This window comes from Calidris pugnax, unplaced genomic scaffold (genome assembly GCF_001431845.1).
Source record: "Calidris pugnax isolate Ruff unplaced genomic scaffold, ASM143184v1 scaffold326, whole genome shotgun sequence".
Lineage (NCBI taxonomy): Eukaryota > Metazoa > Chordata > Aves > Charadriiformes > Scolopacidae > Calidris > Calidris pugnax.
Genome location: NW_015091265.1, coordinates 236,766 through 260,953, shown reverse-complemented (window position 1 = coordinate 260,953; position 24,188 = coordinate 236,766). Strand labels below are relative to the sequence as shown.

Below are 24,188 nucleotides of genomic sequence, written 5' to 3'. Positions count from 1 at the left end.
TCCTCCAGGGCTGCCGTTTCTCTGAAGAAGTTACCTTAATGAGCTCAAATGCAGCCCCAGTCTCCTCCAGGGTAAGATCTTGAAGCCTGAACCCTTCTAGAACCGGCATTTTAAAGCACAGGTAACAGCAGAGCAGGTTAGGTTAAGTTACAAATTGTTTTTGATACAAAAACATAAAATATCCCCTATTAGCATCAAGAAGGCATCCAAGTTGTAATAGTCTCGTTAGAAAATAGTCCCAGCATTTTTGCTGGACACAATATAGATGCTGTATGTGTTTAGTTTTGGTTCTGTTCTTGATAAACAGTTGTGTGACAGTTACCAAACCCCAACGATGGTTTGCTGAACCTTGGTACAAATCACATGCATCACAAGTACATAAATAGATCTTAATGACCCAGTATCAAAAATACATACTATACATGAACCTCAGGTATGCTAAAAATCAATCTGTTCATGAAAATTCACACTTAATACACCAATTCTCCCTGAAAGTAAAGGTGGCTACTAATAGGTGGCAAAAGCGGTAGACAGGAGCAGAAAAGATATTGCAGAATTCTGGTCTGACTTATTGCTACATGTAGATTACATCAAGGGTAATCTGTTTTTTTCATTAAGCCTTGAAAGGTCAAATTGTATCAGGACTTCTGAACACAGACTAAAGAAAAAATAGCAGTATTTATAAAAATAGCATCCATTTAAGTTAGATAAATCCCCATAAATACAAGAAAGAAATCAGTTATTCTATAAAAAAAATTAACTTGAGCGTATGTTCCTGAAGCACCAGCGTAATACCCTAGTGTTAAAAGACTTGAACTACAATGTCTTCATGAACATACCCACAAAATTCTTCCTTGTGCTGACCATAAGCAAGCGTCAGAAGGTGTGCACTTGTAACTGACACATGGAGTTTGCAGTCAGCTACAGATGTTTGAATCTCAAATGGCAAGAAAACAGTTTTGTGCCAGCTTCTACTTCAGTGTTTTAGCTCATCCGCACATGCAAAGCACATGCTGCAGACAGAGATTAAATCTAACCACTGTGATTTTTAGCAATGCATTTGTCTGAAGTTAAGAGGCAAGATAGTATGGCTTAAAGTTACACTACATATAGAAAATGCTACAGCTGTGTAGAGAGGTAACAAAACCTGCCCTCTTCTGCACCAGTATTAAGTGTAAACTTTCAGAACTTTAAGAAACATTACAAACTACAATTCTTTTGTGGTAGAGTAACCGGAGAGGATCTGAGGGTTTTTAAAAAACAGTCTGAAAATCTATCAAAACATAACAGGTTTAGAAAGTTCAATATTTTTAGTGTTTGTAGCATTACAACTTTGGTGTTCAGATCTAGCAAATCAGTGTATTGCCTGTAATCAGCCTCATCAAAACACATGTTCTATGATGAAAAATATTAATTCCATTTTCAATGGTAGACTTGTGGGATCTGACATCCCACCATGGATCACAGGAATCAGAGCACCGTCCAGTTCATTCAGATAGCTCTGTGGAAGAAGGTGACCTCCAGATCCAGCTAAGTACTCGACCTAGAAGGGAAACACATTAGTGTTAATATTAACATTTTTTTACATTAACAAGACAAGACGAAAGTGTAGTGTCTTGGTAAAATAGTATTCCAGCTAGCGTGAATTGGCAAAATAACATTCAAACACTGGGAATTGGATGGGCTTTGAGGTCAACCATAAATGATTAGGCTTGCTATTGAGAAGTATGCATCACTCCCCCTGGGTTTACAGGGCCACACACCCTCTGCAACCCAGACTGCTTCAGTCTGATGTCCAGGAGTCATCTGACTGTATCCTACTATCATAGTTACTATTAATTTCAAAATATACTACTGAAAACTAAATTTTCAGGGCAGTATTTCCAGCTTGCCAACTCCTCTCTCTCTCAAAAAAAAAAAAAAGAAAGGGAAGCCTATCACAGAACACTTTTACAGGCAAGGATCTGAACTGTTTTACAATTCTGTAATCTTTTGAAGGGATTCACACACTGGAAAGCCTTGCCTTCCATCTCTTCCGTCCTCAGCTGGGCAGACACATTCTTTTCTGCTGTACAGATTTTGATGCAAATATCCCTTACTGAACTACATTAGTGAGCAAAACCAACAGAAAACTACGTATTTTCAGAAACGCACCAGAAAATTAGCTCTGTGATTCTCTAAATTGACTCACCTTTGAGGCAGATGAGTGCCAGAAAGCAAGAACTAGGGAAGGACTGATAGCTCACTGAGAGCAGCTATTTAGGGAATTTGGTCAGATTTAGGACTATTCCTTTCAAGAAAAACTAGTCAATTAAGGCAGTTTCTTCATGAAATTTCATCCTCAGTCTGGTTCTGGGATAGGGCAAAAAACTAGAAAATTTCAAAAAGAGATCCAAGGTCTTTACAAGAAAGAGATTTCAGTTGGAACGTTTGCAATAAAAGTTGAAAGATTACCATATCTGAGTCAACAGAAACTCTTAGGCCTATCTTATTCATCCCATTATTTTTCAAGGTTTTCAGGTGCCGGCAAAGAGCAGTACTGCAGGCAGCAGCAATCTCTTTAGCAAACTGCTGTGGAACAGTGCTGGATAGTTCATGTTCCTTTAGGAAATAGTATACCTGAAATTACAGAAAGGATAAGGACAGTCAGCAGCCTGGCTGTATTAAAAAAAATAAGGAAAAGAGTAATTCGGTATACATACAACGCAGAACAGAGCAAGCTATAATGCTTCTTTGCTGGCAAAGTATTCTAGTATTTCATATACTCAATCAAAATACTTAAGTGGCCATGGAAATATCTGGATTATATCTTTATAGAGTCATTGACGCTAACAAACTTTCAGTCTTTTTCAGAGGAGAAAAATGAAAAGCATGTAAACTTATCAAAGAGCTACAGAGAACTTTCTGACTACCAGTATGGCTCGCTGTCAAATAAATTAGTTTCTTTAGTAGTATCACTTAATATGATCACTTTACCACTTAACTATTCTAAAAAGTAGCAAAAAGGCTCAGGAACAATATAATTTACTAACTTCAGTACACTTCATAACTTTTCCATCTCTTTCGAAGTCTCTGCCTTGTGGTACTTTTTCACTCTGAGTTCCTTCCATTGATTTTCCATCGACTGGGCTTAAAATTCTACGGAAGATAATAGAATGGTTAATAACTAAAACAACACTTTGTGATTTAGATTGAATAACTTGTATAAAGTAATGTTTAGGCATCCTTAAAGGCTATTTAAAACAGCTTTAAAACAAAATGTAATATAGGATTTGAACCATGAAAACACAGATACTACAAAAAGAAATATCTAAACAGGGACAAACAACACTTAATAAAAACCTAATCTTACAGGTTTAAGAAGCTGTAAACCATCTTGGGTAAAGACACTGTTTGTTTTAAGTGGTCAGAGAAGCCACAGAAAAAAGGCAGACTAAGTCAAACCCATGGCCTGAGAAACAACTTAAGATGAGACAAGTTTTGATTTAGTTATGTATAATTAAAGTTTGAAGCTACATAAACAAGCATTCAAATCACAACCAAGAAAGATGTCTTGCATCTCATTGTCCTTTGTTGAATGCTGGCATTCCAAGCAGTGAATGGCCAAGGGCAGTTCTATACATTTCCAAGCCCCCCCGACAAGGAAGCTTAAAGGGATTAATTGCATCCTCACACAAACTGATTATGGATTTGATAGAGGACTTTCAAAGGAAACTCAGGGTTCATGCACTTTTCCTGCTAACTTCCTGAACAGAGAAAGTTGTGTTAGATTTTGGTGAACTACATGCAAAACTGTTCTGTTGGTGACATCTAGAGGATTGCAGGCAGTTTACTGTTCTATTCCCTTACAGGTTTCAGTATCAAGTACTTTCTTACATTAAAAGCACCTGAGATTCATTTCAAGAAATTAAAGTTAGATATTTGAAAATGGGGAACAAGAATTCTCCAAGATGTTTTGCTTTGGTAATACATTTACCTTTTGTTTGTTTGCTCTTCATTTTCTACCCAGCAAATATCTACATATTCTTTTACGTCTCCTGTATCTGTTTTGCCACAAGTTATTTTGAAGTCCTTCTTGTCTCTTAATGCCTGACGTAGGCTTTCCATTGTTTCTGGTGTTATTTGCACCATAAGTCCATCTACAAGAAAACCAGTCAGAATTCCAACTTATTTACAGAAAGAGTAGCACAGCTTTTCAGTAGAATCTTGGCTTAAATTCTAGCGGGACCAACCTTTTCCTGCAGCTCGTTAATAACAGCACATCAAATGGACTCCACCCCCCAGCTACAGTATTAAATGTTACATGAAAGGGGAAGTGATGAAAATTTTTATTGTCAACAGCAGTAAGACTGAAAGATCAACCTTAGAAGTTTTTTTGCATTTATGTGTTAATATATGTATTTCATCAACATGGCAATGCAAACAGTTCCATACATTGGCAGCTGTCAAGGAGAGACTTGCATCGACTAAAGCAAAGTATGTTAAAAAAACCCAAACAAACAAGTTAGTGTGTTTTAAAACAAGTAGGTGAGGTAGCATGTATTTTCATACAGCATTTGTTTGCAACAGGTTTTGTACGAAGTTAAAAATTCTGAAAAGAAAGAGTTTAGCTTACTGAGAAATAAAGATCTTGCATGAAACTGCTGCTTTTTTTTATGTTTAAGGTATCTTAAGAAGAAACTATATAGGACAAAATTCTTACCTTCAACTATACTGGATTTAGCTAAAAATCCTGAAGATGTTTTTAAAGCTCCATTAAACACCACAAAACTTGCACCTGTAACTACAAAAAGTAGGAGCAAAGTGAGTACCAATTCATAACACTCAAGGTTGTCATTACTAACATTTACTTCGCATTCCTTTTTAAAAAGGCAGGAAAAAAAGGTACTACTATACTGAAAGTGCTAATAGAAATCCCATACTGACAGGATGATATGCCAAAACTCTCTAAAAAGAGAATAATTTTTTCCAATCATCCTTGGCAAAAAAGATGGGCTTTGTTAACTTATTTTCTGAGTGCATACAGTATCCTTCAAAGACGCTGGCAGCAAGCCACCAGAGGCAAACCAAAAAAGTTCCATGTACAAAGAGGACACATAACTGAAGAAACAGTGGTGTGAGTTTTTAGACATGCCACTTGACTTTTAACTCATTTGCAGGACATATTCCCAAGGTCTGTATCATTTTCAGTGGCACTAAAAGCAACTAGAGGAAAAGATGACATTAAGTGAACTTCCACGCTACAAAACCTTTGCATAAATTTGTTACACACGGTGCTTCAAACAGGAACACACTAAGTAGCTATGCTTAATGAAGCACAGAACATCATTTCAAGTTGATGCTGGAGGTGGTAAGAGTATCAATGTGGAATTCCTCCCCAACTCATGGCCTCGTTAAGAAATGTGACTCATTCCTCAGCCCAGACACGCTGCCATGCCACACAGCTGTATTACCTTCAGAAACTAAAAGGTTTCCACACTCCTCTCTGTACAGGTGGCTGTATCAGTTTGCTGGGGTGCTGTATAGAGATACTCGCTTTTACTGTATTTCCATACACTTGGTTACTATTTGTTTACATATGTAAATATATTGCCCAATTCACATTAATATATATTTCAAAATCTGAATTTAATAAAGAATCTGTCTGCAAATAAAAGTTATATTAATAACATTCTGGAAACAGAGAGGAAAAAAGCATTAATCTCTCCTTAACGTGACATTTGTAAACGGTAGCTAAGTGTCACATACACCAGCAACATTTTATTTTGCATTTAAATTGCTCTGCTGCTTGAACGCTGACAATTTTGTCTCAACAACTTACCAGGAACACAGCTTATACTTACAGCCTAAAAGTGAACTTACATTTCTGCTCTAGAAATACGTTTTTTCTCCATAAGCCACATTAGACAGGCTTACCTTTCCTGGGATTTCCAGTAGCACTGATTGCTTGTGTGTGATAGAGGCCATGCTTATTCTGCACACACACCAAGTGAGAATCTGCTTCAGTATTAAAACTTGCTCCAATACTAATTACGTGTTCATTAGAAGAATTTATCACCTTAATTACCTGTCAATACAAAATTTGTCGTTAAACTGACAAATCTCACTTCGCAATAGTCATTTTAAAGACAAGATATTAGGAAAAACCCAGGTCTCAAAACAAATACCAAAAATTATTCAATTCCAAAGAGTTTGCACAACGCAGTCTGCCATGATGAGGTGGACAAACACCAAGCATGATCAGAAATACTACTTCAGTCTGAGTACCTGCCACTGGACAATGCAGAATAGCAGTTGCAGGGATTTTCTTGGTCTGAGGACTGAAATATGCATTAAGCCTCATGCAGTTTAAAATTATGAGTTTGGGTTTTTTTGTTAAAGCAGAAGTAAACAAATTGTAACAAAAACTACACTGTCAAGAAAGATTTATTTTTTTTTTTTTTAGCAAACCATCATCATCAGGAAACGTGTAAAGACAATTCTTGAAAATACAGACTAAAAGATTTTGAAGAAAGTGCTGATTTTTTTCAGCATTTAATAGTTACCCTAAAGCTCACCATTCCACACATCATTATCCAACTTCCAGCACACCCATGAAGAAGGAATTGTGGGTTCAGATAGTTCCATGCCCTCCCCCCATCACATGCTTACAGTCCAAAGAGTCTACTGCAGAGCAAATAGCAAAGTCACCTATAGAGCTGCTATCAAGTGGAGAATTCACTTGCAGAACTGCCTGGAAGCTGACTACAGAATATAAAAAATTACAGCCTCTAAGAATCAACACCCTCCCCACCCCCCACCCGCCTTTTTAAAAAAAAAAAAAAAGCTCATGTGAAAGATGTGACTAATATTATATGAAAAACAAGGGCTAAAGCATTTTAGATTAGAAAGCTAAACAAGATGATTTTACTCACCTCATTATACTTCCTTAGAGGTATTTTAATACAGCTTCTACCCATTTCCACATGAACAAAGAGGTTCTCTATGGTATGCAAAGTATACTGATAATTTCTAAGGTCCTGTAACAGACAAAGTTTTTATGTTAGCAGACAATTAAGTATCCTTTTCTTATCTCTTATAATATTACCTAAAGTACTTTACATATATCTCTAAGACTTCTAAAGAATAATGACATTAGGGGGGCTAAAGACTTAGTGATAACCTTTTTTCCTACTATGATGTAGGTGAAGGGCACCTTAGTGAATATATAAACACATCTATAGCACTGACAAGGTAGTTCTAACTATTTACCAGTGGGTTATTTAGACTATGGCTATAGGCAGCATTAAGGGTAAGATCTATCTAAGTATTAGAAGAAGGTTACTGGTCAGGAATACAGCTTTACTAAAGTTTACATCAAATTATTTGAGTAACAGAGAAACAACTTCTTCAGGGAATAGCATAAATTCCAGACCTGACTCACTCCGATTTTGCCAAAACCTGAAGTTCTTCGCATAAAACAGATTAGTTAATTGCATTAAGGTTATGTTTGTGTGACAAAGTAGTTACTGTTACAGTTAGACCACAGCATCTGCCTGTCAACTCTCTTCTTCAGATTAAAACAAATGTCAAGTTTAAGACTAGAATTCTTGCACCACACCAATGCTTGGAAGAGAAAAATGCAACTGGAAAATTATTACTACCAGCTTAAATGTAAATGTCAACATTTTTCTCATTCATTTAAAGCCATGTGTTACTACCAGAACTAATGCGTAAGGATATAATGTGAAAGATACAGCTTTCCTAACTCACATATAAATATTCTTTGGTAAGAAAGTTTCAAGTCAGGTATGGAGAACCAATGTATCTGCCCTTTGCCAAAAATAACTCTGCTTTCAAGAAGCAGAGTTTTGAGGGTATTTTACACAATCTAAATTACAACAGTAAAGGAAGAGAATGAAACATTTACTCACAACAAGGAGGTTCATAATTGTGTGTCCTATCTCTCCGAAGAGTGGTTTCCGGTGCCTGAAACTTACTACAGCAGTTGGATATGCTAGGATGGGGGAAGAAAAAAACCAAAAAGGTGATGTTTACCTAACAACAACTGTTAGATTTGCTAATCCAAGTATTTATTTTTATTTTCAGCTACAGCCTACGTTTCTTAGTCTCAGTATCTGACCAGCCAAAGGAAGCAGAGCCCGTCTGACTCTTTGTTATGGACTGTCCTTTAGCCCACTGCAGGTTTTCCCCACCCGTGGTTAAATCCTGCTTCTACATTAATACTGTAAAACGAAGTGAAGTACCACTGAGTACTGATAAGCAAGAATAGAGTGAGTGGGGATGTTCATAAGAAGTAACATGCTTTGAAGTCCCATGGCTGCAATGGGAAACACAGGCAGATAGAAACTAAGGAAGGCCATGAGATGCAGGAGACTACAGTATGAAGCTGTTTGAAAACAAAACAGGTAGCACAGCAAAGTCAAGATTGTTAGGTCAAGGATGCAAAATTGGTTAAAAAGAAAAAAAGAGAAAAAAAAAAAGAGACAAGTAGTTTGCCAAGAGAAAGAAGAATGACAAAGAAGCTACCACCCACGTCAACATACAGTCAGAAGCCTGGCCAACAGAAACAAGCTATTGACTCAAGAAATCCATGAACAATATAGTGATACATATTTATGGACCAGAACCCTCTAGAGTAGTAGGCTTATTATTTATTATCAAAAATGCATACACAGCAGGAAAGCTGTATATGATATATTTTTGAAATCCATTCCACTTAAGCAACTGCTGCACCTTATCCGAACTCCTGCTCTCTAGATCACAAGCAGTAGTGAAACAGGAAACAAAACAGCACCTGTCTCACTAAATTAAATGTCTGTGTTACTGAAACAAGTACACAAGCAACTCTAAAAGGCACAGACGCTGGAAGGTGATTCCCACACCAAGGCTGTGCCACTGCACAACCTTGTAGGGTGTGCACAAGTACATGCTCTCCATCACCTCACTTTGAAAGATGCCTCCTGCATTTTTACAGGCCTAGAGACTTCAAATGTATCAATTAGTAAGTTATCCTTATAAGTAATGAATACCTTTTTTCATTTTATGAAGCAGTAATATTTTGCCAATATACTCAATTTCAGTAATTTAATTCAAAAAACCCCAACTTGTCAGAGTTGTAAATGGGGCTTGTGAACTTCCTTTCAAACCCTTCTCCTATAACAACAAAAATCAGACATTTTGATAGTTTACTACTGTCAGTTTTGCTTAGCTTTCTCATAATCTAAGAAAACTAAAAAAAAAAAATAATGAAGGCAGTCTAGCAGCACAATACAAATTCCCAAGTGTCTCAACAGGTGGCTTCCCAGGTATGAAACTTGTCTCACACAGGCGTAACAAAATACTGTGAAGACAATTTTAAGTATTTTTCTCATCTAAAAACCTTCTATTTTCCGAAGGGAATTTTACACTCATACAGCTATTTGAAGTATTAAAACTTACCCCCATATTCTGCTCCTAATCTCAACATCAAACGGATTGGAAAAACTTTTGCCCAGGGTATTTCCATCTTATGGATGAGAATGCCACAAAGAAAAGGGCTATCTGGTAGAATTTGATCATCAAGTTTCTGAAAAATTGGCGAAACAAACAAGAATCCTCCGTGCTCTTTGTTACCGAGAAAGTTTTCAGTAAAAGTAATGTTTTCCATGTGTCTTATTAACCTTCCTGTAGAAAGAGGAACAGAGAGTCTTTGCAACATCTGGAAAGTAATACGTTGGTGTCAAGAAAACTCACCAGTGGTCTCCCCCAGACTTGTAAGCCATTTGGTGTCTCTTATACCTTCCTGAAGGTCTGACAGACATCTAAACCCACAGACTAAGTGTTCAATATTTATCAGCTAAATGAACTTGTACATGAAACTAGGTTTTTGCAGGAAATACCAAAATCCCTGATGTGTACAGTGTTCTGGCACACATCAATTGATTAACAGAATTCCAATTAACAGACTTCAAACATTTATTTATGTAAGAGTGTAGTACTTCTACAAATCAAGTTCCAGATGTCCTAAACGATGCGCTCATGGATTTATACCAGAATCTCCAATGTAATATGACTGAATAACAACAAAAAACCTGCAAAAAGGATGTTTACAGAAGTATATGAAACAAAGAAATGCATTTTTAAAATTTCTGTTGATTATTTAGAGGCCAAGACTAACACTGCAAGATTTTTTCAACAGAATCATTAGATACCTACAGATACTTCAAGCAAAATTACTTAGGAACTTTCAGCTTTAAAGACCAGCAAGAAGATACTACAAAAGTGAAATTTAGACATTAAAATTACATACCTTTCATTGCATCCTTATAGATGTCAATAAATAATTTGAATATTTCACTAGGAAAAATCTCTTCATCTGGCAAACACTGCAACAGAATGACAATTTCTGCCTGACCCAAACCATGTAGTCCGTTTGTTGAGAAATACCAGCACTTTTCTGAAGAATCTGTAATTAAAAAAAGTAGATACCACAAGTAATGTTGTTTTACAATCAGAAAAAGAAAGATGGATTTAATGGAAAAGATAATGTGCACTACTTACAAGTTATTAGCTTGACATTCACAAGCAAGTTTGTGTTTAGGATAAAAGTTAATGGATTTTGACCTCCTTCCACAAGAAGCAGAGTGACCTGCTGGCGAGACGGATGTTCTTCCACTACAGGATCTAAATCAATTAACACCCAATTTAGTTCATCATGTCAGCCAACTACCTAAAGCAAGAATTGCAGATCACAGCATATGAAAGACTGTCCCATCCTCCTATCTTAAAGAGGGTAGCAATTACGCTCAAACTTAGAATTGCTACAGATCAAGCAATGAATAGCTGGCTCACCCTAAGATTCAAGGAACATATGAAAAAATTAAGCACTAAATTTCAAAAAAGGTGCAAACAAGGGCTACCATTCTTTTCCTAATTACTGACAACTTGTGTGTGCTGTTTCCTCATCCATACACTGGTACTTTTAGTTAACATCAGTGAGTGCAGTCACTGCTGTAACAAATACTCTTTTTGTAACATACTGTTAATAAAACACGTTCAATTATCCAACAATCCAATGTGCAGCAAATAAATAAGAGACTAGAATTGTATTAAAATACAAATCCTATAGACACAAGTTTATATTTAAAAAACTTGCATGAGGTGATTAAATATTAAAAAAATGTTACCTTTTCCTTTTTCACCCACTGCAAACAAAAGGGGTGGCAGTTTATCACCATCAGGAACAAGGCTGACCTCTTTACGGACACAGTTTTCAACACCACATAGTGCTCTGTAACTTGAAGGACTGACAGGCATATCACTTGTAGTCTGCTCAAGTGAACTGGAACTCATCTTCTCAGCTTCTGCAGTAGATGGACTCTCTTTAGTTTCTAGAGTTACAGATGTATGGGTATGTACCATCTCACTCTGCCCTGGAACAGCCTGCTGTGCATCATCTGAACAAGCAGAAGGACATAATTCCTCCATTTTTGTAATGGTATCAATTTCTTCCTTAGGTTTTGGATTTACATCAGTTACTGCATTATTTTCCTCTGGGTTTGCAGCCTATGAAGAAGAACAGCAACAAAAAAAATCTACACTCTTCTATCACAACAAGCTAAAATTTCATTACTAGCATTCTAGAAGCAGAAAGAGATAGAAATCTATCACAGATATTGAGAATGCATTTCCTCTAAACGAGAACGCAGTCACCAAATCTGGATTTCTCCCCCCTAATTTTTTCCCATCTTTGTAAGTTATGTTAGTCCCTATTTTAGGGGAAGATGCATGATTAATTTATTTGTTCGGTAACACATAATAAACACTGCAGTTTAGTTATTTTAACATAAAACAGTCCAATGTAACATAACCAACAATAAACAAGTACCACTCCAGGAATCAGTTTAGTATTACTGCTTCCCCACTCATAGCTACTGAACATTGTCATCACTGTAATTTGCAGTCATTGGGATCAGCAAGTGTATTTCTATTTCTACATTATGTACAAATACCTGAATCTATCATTTTACAGTCTGGTTAATTTCTAGTTTGGAGTCAAACCTGTGCTGCTCCCCCAGCAAAGTGGATATGACTACCTACGAGCATAGGCACATCAGGATATGAGCTCCCATCAAAAAAAAAACCAAAACAAAATAAAAAACAAATTGAGAGGTGTGCTATCATCTTTGAAGTCTGTTAGACCTGCATCCTAACTCAATAGGAAAGACTGTGCATTGCAACAAGGAGAAAACCTAACAACCCTGTGCTTGTCCTGTGATAATTCTCCTGGTATGCCATCAGCTTCCAGCAAATCCTCTGTTTAGAGAATATACAACAGGGAAAAAACAAAACAAAACAAAAAAAAAGACACCAACCCCAAAAATAGACCCCCCAAACACACAGAGAAAAACATGACTAAATTGGTCTCTAATAGACTTCTTTCCCATGAATTTCCTTGCTGGTGTTTCATATAACTTTATACTTTTAACCTTCACAGCATCCTGAGGCAGCATGTTCGGGATTATGTGTTACCTACCAAAGTACACCCTTTGCTTTAGGGCTCCAGTGTGGCGCTTTTGAGCTTCTGACGCTGCATAAAAGAACCATCGAATAACTCTTTCGCACTCACTGTGTCCATGCTGCTTTTAATTTCAGACATTGATCATCTTTCGCAAGGGAAAATATTCTCTTTCCCCCAAATGGAAGCTAGGCTATACCTTTTGATTACTAGAATAGGTAGAGCAAGAGCTCACAGGTATATTCAAGCTCTGGAAGCAGCACTGACGCATTTAGTGTCGTAATGATGTTCCACTTCTCTTTTTCTTTGTTATCATTCCTGTTTGCCTCATCCCTGGAAACATTCAAAGTCAGGTCAGACTGGGCTCTGAGCAACCTGACCTAGTTGAAGATGCCCCTGCCCATTGCAGGGGGGGTTGGACTAGATGGCCTCAAAAGGTGCCTTGAACCCAAACCATTCTAGGATTCTATACCACCCATTTACTTCCTTTCTTAACAACTGCTTAAATGTTTGAATAATTTTACCTTTTTTATCACCTGTGAGTACACTGAACAGCACAGAGTCCAGGACAGACAACTGTGGGTTGTCTGTGAGTCTCAAATCTTCAACCCTTTACCACTTAATTTGCATCTTTATGAATTGGAAGGAGATTTTTTTAATTCACCTTACTGATGGGTAATTTCTTGTCAAGAGCTCTTGATGAGCCTTTCTAGAAATACAAGTTCATCAACAGTATCAGCATTACCCATTGCTCACTTCTCTACAGACTAATAGAATGAGACGCATGATCACCCCTATTAAAAAAAACCTTAGCATTTTCTTGCTGTTAATCTGAATGGAACCTCAGGTCTGAAGTTTCTAGGAATGCCAGATTCACCTGCAACTTCCTGGAGTCTCTCCTTGTTCAAATGAAGTCACATTTACTACGACCGATCCTTCAGTAATTAAAACTGATTTACATGCTATACACTTGGCAACTGTTCAGATCCTCCATATACAAATAATAATGATCTGGTCGTTAGCTTTCCTAATTTGTTTGAAACATTCATGAATGCTGTTAGAATCATAGAATTCATGTTACCACTTCAGAAAGTGCTTCGGAGCTACGATTTATTTTAAAAAAGACTCCACCTGAGGAATCTCTCCAAATCATTCTACAGCAAACTTATACTATTTCTTTGGACTGTTATTGTCTAGTGCAACTAGTTCAACACCATGAATATGCACAATTACAAAGAAAAAAAAAAGCCAAGCCCTCTTTCAATTCAGCATTAGTTGACAAGAGAAGGAATGAGTAGATATTGCTGCACCCTAAGATACAGTATTCTAGGGCATCAAACAACTTCTGGTTAGTCTAATCCATCAGGCAAATTATAATAAGCCACTGGAAAAAAACCCACAAACTACTTCTATAAGCATTTTGGTAATGAGGTTTCAAAACTATGGTGGAGTTAACTGTTACAAGAGTAGTTAATCAAAAGCTGTGTAGAAAAAAGAAAAACCTGTTTTGGAAAAATTTCTGCCATACTATTTTTGCAGTTTACATACACCCCAAAACAAACGGTTTCCTTTGCAGTAGGGTCTACAGAATATTTCAATCCAAGAACTTCACAGCCACTCCCAAAGAAATAATCACATATTGGCTTAGATTCCAAAATCTGTGAAGCTAAAGTCACATTATAGTATATAAGTGTCACTATCAGCAGCAAAGGTACTTCAAGAGGTAATGCATGCACCTACACACACTTCTTAATTCATACCATATGCATCTCTGGCAAGTCAGGGTTTACTGGACTTGATTCCTGTGACGACCTCTTTGCTCCAGATGAAAGTTTCGTTGTATCTGCCACTTCACCATTTGGCAAAATACCATCTGCAAACCAAACTCTCCTCTGTTCTTTGGGGCACAGACCTAGGACAGGTTAAGAAAACAACACTGATGTCACATTACTGTACTGGTCTAACAGCTAAAAGCGACAAAAATTAAGCTCCTTCACTCCCCAAACATATAATGTGTTTACAAAGCACAGGCGGACAGTTTCGATACCAGCCAGTCTCCAATCAGGCAAACACATGCAAAAAAAAAATCTCATATCAAGCAATATAAACAGAGAGGACAATGAAAAATAAAACCAAAAACATTCACATTTCATAAACGGAGACTTAAGACAGACTTGGCAAAGCTCATACATGACATCAAGACTGGGAACTAAAAATAACTTGCCAGCGTCCCAGTTCACAGAGTTTCCATTTCCCACAAAGAATACCAGTATACCAAGTATGTATCCATGATGTGATAACCAACTCTTTTCAAAGAGATCCTCAAAGTGTTAGATATATTGTACTATATTTAGCATACCTTCAATACCAGGTTGTTTAAGTACTGAGATAGGTAACAATGCAGAAGGTGAAGGAGAGCTAGCACTACCAGATATCTGGGCTTCCTCCAAAGGTGGAACAGCAGAAGAATGCTCAGAGGAGATACTGGAATTTGGGACAGGACCAGTTGGACTCATCATCCTTTCAAATGCCTGTGCTAAAAAAGTGCAGGTAGCTTTTAAGATCTCACAATTTCATTCCCACAAAAATTTTGTTTACAGTGCAATATAATAGGTGGGTTTTTTTGCAAGTGCAGTATGCAATTGGTAAGATAGTTATGAAAAACAAACACTCAGGCTATTGTACAGAAGAAAGACTTCTTGATTTTTCTACCTGCACATTTGCCTAATTTGTTTCTAACACAGAAACAGACCTCCTTGTACATCTTGCTACTGTTGCAATGACTACACTGAACAATATGATCCCTGTACCTTGGTGCAAATACATATATCATATTTATCAAGTCAAATTCCATTCAGGTGGCATATTAAAAATCTGATACGTTTTCAACTTGTTATTTAAATATTAATAATCAGGATCTTAATTTTCTCCTGATATTTCCATAAGCATCCATGCTTAACCTTTTCTTAACTGAAAGCTATGTTATTATTTAATTACTGTAATACTGTTAAGTGACTTGCAAAGATACCAGACAGAAAGCTACATAAAACAGGCAAATAACATGTGAGAACAAGTTGGGGTATGGTCATTAAACATACAGAGGCTACTGTGGAGGGACAATCACTTTTGCTAGACTCCTGCCACAGATGACCCAAGAGAGTAACTTTGTACTTAGTTCAAACCTACTTTTTTTTTTAAAAAAAACAAACAACAAAACAGCCTGCTACTCAAAGTTTAAAATAAGAACTGAAATCCAACTAAGAGGTACAATTACTCTTATTCTCTCCATCTCAGAAATAGAAAAACCATAATAGTGAAGCCCCCTAAAAAGAACAAAGTACAGATGCTAGCTGTACTTATTGTACCTTTAACAATTCATGCAATTACTCAAAAAAAAACTTTTTACCTTTGTTAATGTCATCATAACAGCCAGTACAGACTCTTGCTTCCTTCTCCATGTATTGTAGCTTGCACTTCCGTTTGCAGCAATTACCACAAAAAACCTGAACCAGAAAAAGACTGAATTAAATATTATAAACAAAATCCCAGCATTTCCTGAATTAAGTTCCTATTTTTACTCCTTTTACTAAAAGAGATTGCATTATATAAAGTATGTATACACAATTTTGGAAGTAGGGAAGGAGGAAAGCAGCTACAATACATTTCTGTTCAGAGAGGAGGAAAATTACTAGACTGAAAAGGCTTTTACTGCATCCAGATGTGGAGTCCAGCACAGAAATGACACGGACCTGGTGGAGTCCAGAGAAAGGCCACAAAAAATTGGTCAGAGAGGGCTGGAACACCTCCGCCATGAGGACAGACTGAGAGAGTTAGGGTTGTTCAGCCTGGAGAAGGCTCCAGGTAGACTTTATTGTGGCCTTTCAGTACATAAAGGGGGCTTGTAAGAAACATGGGGACAAGCTTTTTATGAGGGTCTGTAGCGACAGAAAAAGGGGCAATGGTTTTCAACTGAAAGCAGGCAGATTTAGACTGGCCATAAGGAATACTTTTTTTAATAATGATGGTGATAACACACTGGAACAGATTGCCCAGAGAAGCTGTGGATGCTCCATTGCTGGCAGTGTTCAAGGTCAAGTTGGACAGGGCTCTGAGCAACCTGATCTAGTGAGAACTGACCCTGCCCACAGCAGGAAGGTTGGACTACATGATTTTTAAAGGTCGTTTCCAACCCAACCTATTGTACAATGCTATCATTAAAAATTTTAAAAGCTCCACAATTTGGGCCAAAGTACAAAGTCTGCCCAGTCTGCTTTTGATCGGGGTTCTTCCTTGTTCCCCAGAAGCACAATCTATCCATATCATAAGCTTTTGCAATTTTTTCAGGTATTTCTTTAGGACTAAAGCAATCCTTTGATGTTTACAAACAACCCTTTCACATAGGGCCAGGAACACCCAAATTACACAGCTAAGCACTCAGGTCTTGCCAATACTCTCTCAGATTCAGCTATGAAACAGAGCAGCACCTGAAATTTCTTGCTGTGACTGGATCTAATTACACACAGCGAGGTGCCCACAAAATAGCTAAAATTGGATTTTATTTTTTAAGATCATAGCTGGAAGCAGCTGGTGTACAATTATGCATAGCGATTAGAACACTCTTCCAAAAAATACACTTGTTTGATTCTAAACTCTGTGCAGTGTAACATTCAAGCCTGTATCTTGATCTCTCATGAAGAAACCTTCAGAAAAAAACTTCAATCCATAACCAAAACCCACAGTATGTGCAGAATAAAAAAGCAGCAACAAGGTGAATACAAATGACAACTTATTACATTAAATTTTTTATTTGGAGTGATAAAAAGAATTCCAGGTTGCAGCACCTATTCTCAAATTCACTCCTACTGCTGTTAATGCCATAACTGCTATTACATTAAACAACAGTGATAGGAATGACGACTGAACTCGAGGACTGGGTCAGATTTGCTGATACTGGTTTACTACTATCTCTGAAAACAACTGTTGCAGTCTCCCATTGGGATTCAGGGAACGGTTAAAATGGCTTATATCTTGTCCACTGATCTTGCATCACTCTGTGCTGCACCAAGTCTCTCCATAAGAAGTGTTATCAGTTTGTCATGGAATTCCAAGCTGCCTCTTCTACCTCGCGGGCTACTACCTAAGTCAGAGCTCACTGCTTCCCAAGCTATTTACTAATGCTGGCTCAGCAACTACGTTGGTCAAGCTCTGTCAGAAAGAATAAGCAAAGTTGCCTTCATGTTACTAACTCCCTTCAGCGAAGTATTTTAAAAGCCTGCTGGAGACTGCTTTAAACAAATAGAATATGCTCTTCTACTCCAACAGGGTATATCTCCTGTCTACTTTGAAGCAGAGATGGGGGGAAAAAAGTGCACCGCTTTAGCCTGGACTACACCTGCACAATGCCATTCAAAGAATCAGGTCTCTAGTAAAGCTGCTTTCTGCAAGAGTTCTGGTGAATATCTAGTGCTTTTCTCACTTTCCCCTTACATTCTTTCGAGGATGATTAGCAAGTTTTCAAAGAGTCACACCATTTTAACTAGCCTTTATCTTTTGAAGCCTCAGTCTGACAGAAACCTCGTATTACTGACCAGACAGGGTTAAATGGAAGGAATGCTAAAAGTCCTGTGCTACTCCTAATTAACTCTAGGAAAACAAAGCGGATTAAAGGAAAAAAACCCAACAAATCAAACAGTAGTGAAAGAGAAAAAAAATTTAAGTTATAAATAAGTGAACTCCTTCAAGCAGGTAAAGGCACTGTAAAACAGTAATACTTGATTGGTGCAATATAAGCTCAAAAAAGAAAACTATTTCAATTGCTTCTGCACTAGTGTCACAGGTAGCTCAACTGAAAATGCACATGCTCAGAACTTAAATGGTGAAGATTAACTGCTAATCAGTTACAATCCACCTTAGGGCTTCAAATGCTAAGCAGTACAATGCTTTGCAACTGGTGTTCTCCTCTTACACTTGGTGCCACTGGGACCTACAACAGAGGAGGCAGCTAAATCCTAATGCACCAGAGACAAGAGGTGAAGACAAACTAAGAGACAGGTAATGTAACAGGGAAAGGAGATGAAGATGCTGAGGTTGCTGAGCCGTGGCATTGATGCTGGCTGTGCTAGGAAGAGGAAGGGTAGCACAGAAAGAGACAAACACCTAAATAAAGAAAATGAGAAGTTGTTTGGCCTCACAAGTGCTCCAGATGGGAGAGAAGGCAGGGACCACTAACCTCACACTTCCCTCCTGCACAGAAACCAGAATTCACAAGTGTTGCCATTTTCACTGATAAAAAAAGCTGTAGGACCAGATGAAAACTATACAACTGTCTTCCAGAATAGTCCACAGTGGACAACTGTGAATTCCTACCAGTTTCTCCTTATGGCCAAGTGGTTGAAAACACAACTACCCAAAACACATCCAAAAAGAGTGTTTCATTTGTTTTTCTGTTTCAAGACAAAAAGCTGCTATTAAAAAAGGTCTTATGAGGCAGAGTTAAGCAATTGTACATTCAGAAAAGCTCTGACGGAGTTACAACTGCAGAGCACTCCAGTATCCATAAAGTTTAAATAATCTACACTGCTTTCACTCATTTGCCAATGAACACGTATTGTGGTGCTCTGCTGCGGTTTCAGACGGGACAGAGTTAACTCTTTTACCAGCAGCTGGGATAGGCCTATGCTTTGGATTTGGGGTGAGAAATATGTTCAATAGTGCACTGGAGTTTTTAGTTTTTGATAGGCAACTACTCCTCATACTGCCCTGCCAGCCAGCAGGCTGGGGCTGCACTCGAAGCTGGAAGGGGTGAGTACAGATGGGACAGCTGATCCCAACCAACCAAAGGGGTATTCTGTACCATATGACAACACGCTCAGTATATAAAGCTGGGAAAAGAAGGAGGAAGGGGAGGATGTTTGGAACGATGGCACTTGTCTTCCCAAGTAACCATTAAGTGTGATAGAGCCCCACTTTCCTGGTGATGGCTGAACACCTGCCCGCTGATGGGACGCAGTGAATGAATTCCTTGTTTTGTTTTGCTCATTAAGCTGTCTTTATCTCATGAGTTTTCTCACTTTTCTGATTCTCTTCTCAGTCCCAACCAGGGAGAGACAATGACTGACTGACTGACTGGGTGGTCCCATCTGCTGATTGTGGTTAAACCACAATGCACTCCTTCTAGTTACACTGTTCTTCTGCCAATCCCCTCCCCTTAATGCGCTGGATTAGTAACGCTAACAGCTGATGTTAGTGACTGTGTAGTGAAGGGTGCTTTTATCCCCATCTATAGATAAGGCACAAAAAATTTTGCAGTGAATGTAAGCAGGAACTTGAAGTCAGTCAGTCTTATGACTAAAACGAAAGCCACTTTGAAGAACTGTTTTACTGTTACGAAACTTCAGCAAGATATTCTGCCAAGTGGTTTAAGTTCAATGACTTCTGAGTTGTCACAGTGAATTCTTCGTTTTTTTTTTGGCACCCAAATTCAGACCTATATTTAGTTCACACTTACTGCAGCTGAAGAAAAAGGGTACTATGCTTTGAATACATAACACTAGAAAAGTAATCCTGTGAAGAAGTTACCAATCCTCTCCAGATGCCTCTAAACACTAGGGATGCAGAAAGTTAGTAAGTACTGACATTAAGCTTTACTCTATCTCCTCATCCCTAAAGTTTACAGAGTAACACTGAAGAATAAGTTAATTAGTATTGTTACTATCTCCATTTATGCACTAGTACAAGCGTAGTCCGCAGTAGCTCAGAAGGGAATTCTGGATTAAGGATAAGGTGTGACATTATTTACTCACTGCAGAAGACTACTGGCTGAAAAAAAGTACTACAGATCACTTGCTCAGTTGGTGAGTACCACTCTCCTCACAAAAGTAGCACACTTTTTCCCTGAGATGACTCCCTGGAAAACTGCACATTTACACACACAGGAGAACTGATGTAGGCTATAAATCCTTTGCATTGGTACTGCTGTTACAACTCCTGAAAGAATGCAATCCTTCCAGATTCATGGACAGCGTTTAACAGCTGGAATAACCACTTACCTGAATTCTGATCATCATTACCACCTCAGTTTTTTTAAGCTTAAATACTTATGCTTAACTTAAAAATTGAATAAAAAGCTGACTCATTATGACTATTACAAAGCAGTCCGCTGTATCATCTTCCTTGTTCTATGCAAAACACATTAGTCTAGCCAGTAATGGAAGATAAAAAAAGAACATTCTCCATACTTCCCTTTAATTATTTTCATTAAAAAGTCATATGTTTCATAATTAATATCAGTCTTTTCCAACAGTCTTTAAGTTTCTGTAATGGAAAAATAATTTTTTTTTTTTTAATTAAAATACTTTGAGCTAGACAAATTCTGTCAATATTCTCTCCCTTCCGTATTTTGGTTACCCTTAAATCAGAATTAATTTGCTTTCAGCAACTCAGGCCTCTCTTCAACAACTTACCTTTCCACATGCACGACAGTGGTGTCGTCTTTTTGTAAATGTGAACTTGACTTGGCAGTTCATGCAGTTGGGTGCCTCTGAATCAGGAACCCACAACGGCTGTTTTCGTGACAGAGCTGCAGGTATTTTAAGTGTTTCTCCACTTTCAGATGTTTGATTTCCTCCAGCTTCAGAGCTGCTTTCCGTGGAGTGCACAGGTTCAGAATTTTTATCAATATTTACACTGGTGCCCGAGGGGGGAGCTTCTGGGGCAACAGAAGTGGCTTCCTGGTGTTCTCCCTCAAGTACATCTGTTCTGTTCGGTTGTCTCTGGCGAACGTCTCTTTGGGAAAGGCCATGCAATTGCTTTGGTCTTGCACCTTCAGCATAAACATTAGAAACTAGTGCCTTATTATCACTCTCAGTTGTGTCCTGAATGCGAGACATATTCTCTTCTGTTGCAGACTCCAGTTCATTGGCAGTAAGAGATACTTTAAGGTTACTGTTAATGCTAGTTATCTCCTCTAGTTTTGCTTGCATATGTTCTTCGGTGACTTCTGTGAAATCCACGTTGTTCACATTTGTTAAATTCCCTTCATCTGCATCAGCTTCCATTAAGTTACTATCACTGTCTGAAGACTTCAACACACTGGACTGAAGACTTTGTCCATACAAGAACTCATCAAGCTCAGCATCACTTATTAGAGCATCACTTTTAAAAACATTCTCCTCAACAGTAAAGTCAGCCATAACTGGGCTCATACTATCATTGTAATAAGAGTCTGTATCAACACCATATGGCTCAGCTTCATATTCTAGAAAAGCAGAAGCAAAAGCTTTGATTTGCTGAGAATCACTGTCATCAATTACATTCTCAGTATCGCGTTTCTCTTCATCTGTACTCTTTTCCACAATACTTTCGTTCATTTTAGTTATATATCCTGCCTGTTCATGCAAGTCAGCGTTTTCACAGGATTCCCTACTGGAGAGATCAGTTTTAGACTTTCCAGCATGAACAGTTACAATATCGCTAATAACCTCCGCCGTTTCATTTTGAGGTAGAGGATTAACTTTTTCTTCTGTTACAGCTAATGAACCACATATAGATACGGGAAGTAGAAGACACGACAAAGAGGTCTTGACATCCTCAACTGAACCACATGAAGCTGAAACACTGTTCAGTGTTTCTTTGCTCTTAAGTTCTTCATTACCTACATTCTCTTCTGAGATTTGCTGTTCCAATTCTACTTTAGCTTCTGTTTGACATGAGGAGCCTGGTAAAACACAATTTCCAGGTAATGCTGCATGGCTTTCATGCAACTGAGGCCTCTTTGGCAGATCTGAAGGCATGGGTTCAACATTGCTCTCGTCCTTTGAGTCTACCTTTTCTATAGCATTTCTTCCATGTATCTCTTTGCTTACGGCAGAGCACGCACCTTCATCTTGTGTCTCACAAGGAAATTTTTCACTTGTTTTCTCCTCTTTGGGACTGCATGCACTTGAACTCTGTGATGTTACAGGGACACATGCAGTATTAAGGCGAGCTGTTTGTTCAAGCTGATCAAATACTTCACTGCACCTCAGAGATCCTGTCCCGTGTTGATCATCAGATGGATCTGAGGTCTCTGCTGTAGCATAACTGTCTGATTTTGAAGCTAAATGATTGATCTCCTCTGTTTTAAGAAGCCCTGAATCTTGTAGCACTACATCCCCATCACCCTGCTCTGTACTTGAAACACCACTGCAATCTGCTGGTGCCACACTGGTAGGAACAGGTATGCAAGATATACCAAAGCCAATCAAACCTTCACTGCACTGGAAGTCATCAGCCTGCAACTTTTTAGTATCTTCATGAGTAGCCACTGAATGGATTAAGGTACCTGTGTCATTCACAAGATCACACACAGGTATGCTACACCTTCCCAGGTTTGAAGCCTGGATTTCATTTAAGGAACCACTGTCCACAGTGGACAAGAGATCAGGTCCAGCAACACTCTTCTCATTTTGTGGTGAGTAACTCAGAAGGGCCTCACTTGTTCCAATGTGACTGGCTAGAGGGATTTCTTCTGATGACGTGCAATTGCCAGCATCCTCCTGCAGTTTTGGTGTTGGGTTTACGTTGTGTAAGCAATCCAGAACTGAAGAAAGCGAATGGTGTTTTGAGTCATATGGATTGGGAAGTGTCCTGTAGCAGTCATATTCATCTGTTTTAAGCAAAAAGAGATCAAAAGCAAAGTTTATAAAACTTCTCTCTTTCCCCAGTGCACGCCCTCTATATCCTGTCTATTCATCAATACAAACTTTTACTTAGAATATGTTACTTTCAAATTCCACAGCAACAGTCAGCTGACCAGTATCATTATGCTGGAGAACAAGGTAGCACAGGAACTAACCTGTATTCTGTTCAAATTCATCAAGTAGTTTGTCCAAGTCACAGACTGCAGCTTTAAAGTAACTGTCCATTCTAGTTACAGTTCTAGTGAAGCTTAAGACTTCTTAAATCTGAAAAGAAAAACACAGCGTGTCATTCACAGCCATTTTGCTGTTTACAAAGTCAAAGTGTTATTAGTGGAAGACAACTTCTATGTATGAAGTATGTCTTAATTATAATAGCATTTTCTTCTCTCTCCATGTAAACAAAATGTAAGTACAAACAGGGCTGTCGGCCTCAATGTACTCTAAATAGTATATACAGTATACTCATTACACCATGCATAATACACTTAAAAATTCACCTCAAATCAGGAAATTGAGGCTGCCTTATTAAAACCAAACACATCTGAAAGCACATACTATGGCATTATAATGCCAGGAAGTTTAAAACCCAAAGGGATACTGGGATCTTTTAGTTTGATCCCTTACGCATTTTATACCACACACTTCACAGGCAAAAACACCATACAGGTCACCACTACACTTGCAATACAGGTGAACTCTTTAAATAAATGATGCCTGCATAATCCCAAACATTTCATGCTTTAAACTGCAGTAGGAAGCACAAAAAGTATCCTTCTGTTGGCAGAAGTGCCAGCAATAAAAACATCTCCTTCAGGAGTTCAAACCTGACAAGAACTTCAACACTGAGCACGTGAACATGAGACTTAAAGGAACAGACTGTCCTAGTTCCCAAGCTATCCAACCAATCAACCCCAACTACTTTCAGCTACGACCAAATGTTTCAGACAATACCAAGCACAGGTTAAAACCTAAAATATATCAGGAACTATAAAGCAGATAACCAGCTGAAG

The 24,188-nt window shown here is 38.1% G+C and overlaps 1 protein-coding gene across 2 annotated transcripts; it reads right to left on the bottom strand.

Moving 5' to 3' along the window:
- Positions 1 to 1,291: 1,291 nt before the first annotated feature.
- On the bottom strand, positions 1,292 to 23,442 carry ZFYVE16 (zinc finger, FYVE domain containing 16). 2 transcript variants are annotated; one of them, XM_014960511.1, is made up of 17 exons: positions 23,334 to 23,442; positions 20,962 to 23,144; positions 15,906 to 16,002; positions 14,859 to 15,035; positions 14,260 to 14,411; positions 11,169 to 11,547; positions 10,543 to 10,665; positions 10,292 to 10,447; positions 9,442 to 9,666; positions 7,914 to 7,996; positions 6,915 to 7,019; positions 5,917 to 6,067; positions 4,703 to 4,783; positions 3,977 to 4,139; positions 3,033 to 3,138; positions 2,455 to 2,619; positions 1,292 to 1,543 (listed from the first exon to the last, which is right to left on the bottom strand). In XM_014960511.1, the coding sequence occupies exons 1-17, from the start codon at positions 23,401 to 23,403 to the stop codon at positions 1,382 to 1,384; spliced, it is 4,578 nt and encodes a 1,525-aa protein (XP_014815997.1). In that variant the 5' UTR covers positions 23,404 to 23,442; the 3' UTR covers positions 1,292 to 1,381. The 2 variants fall into 2 exon arrangements, with proteins under 2 accessions (XP_014815997.1, XP_014815998.1); XM_014960512.1 differs by having other exon boundaries at positions 1,382 to 1,543; positions 14,928 to 15,035.
- Between the last annotated feature and the right edge of the window lie 746 nt (positions 23,443 to 24,188).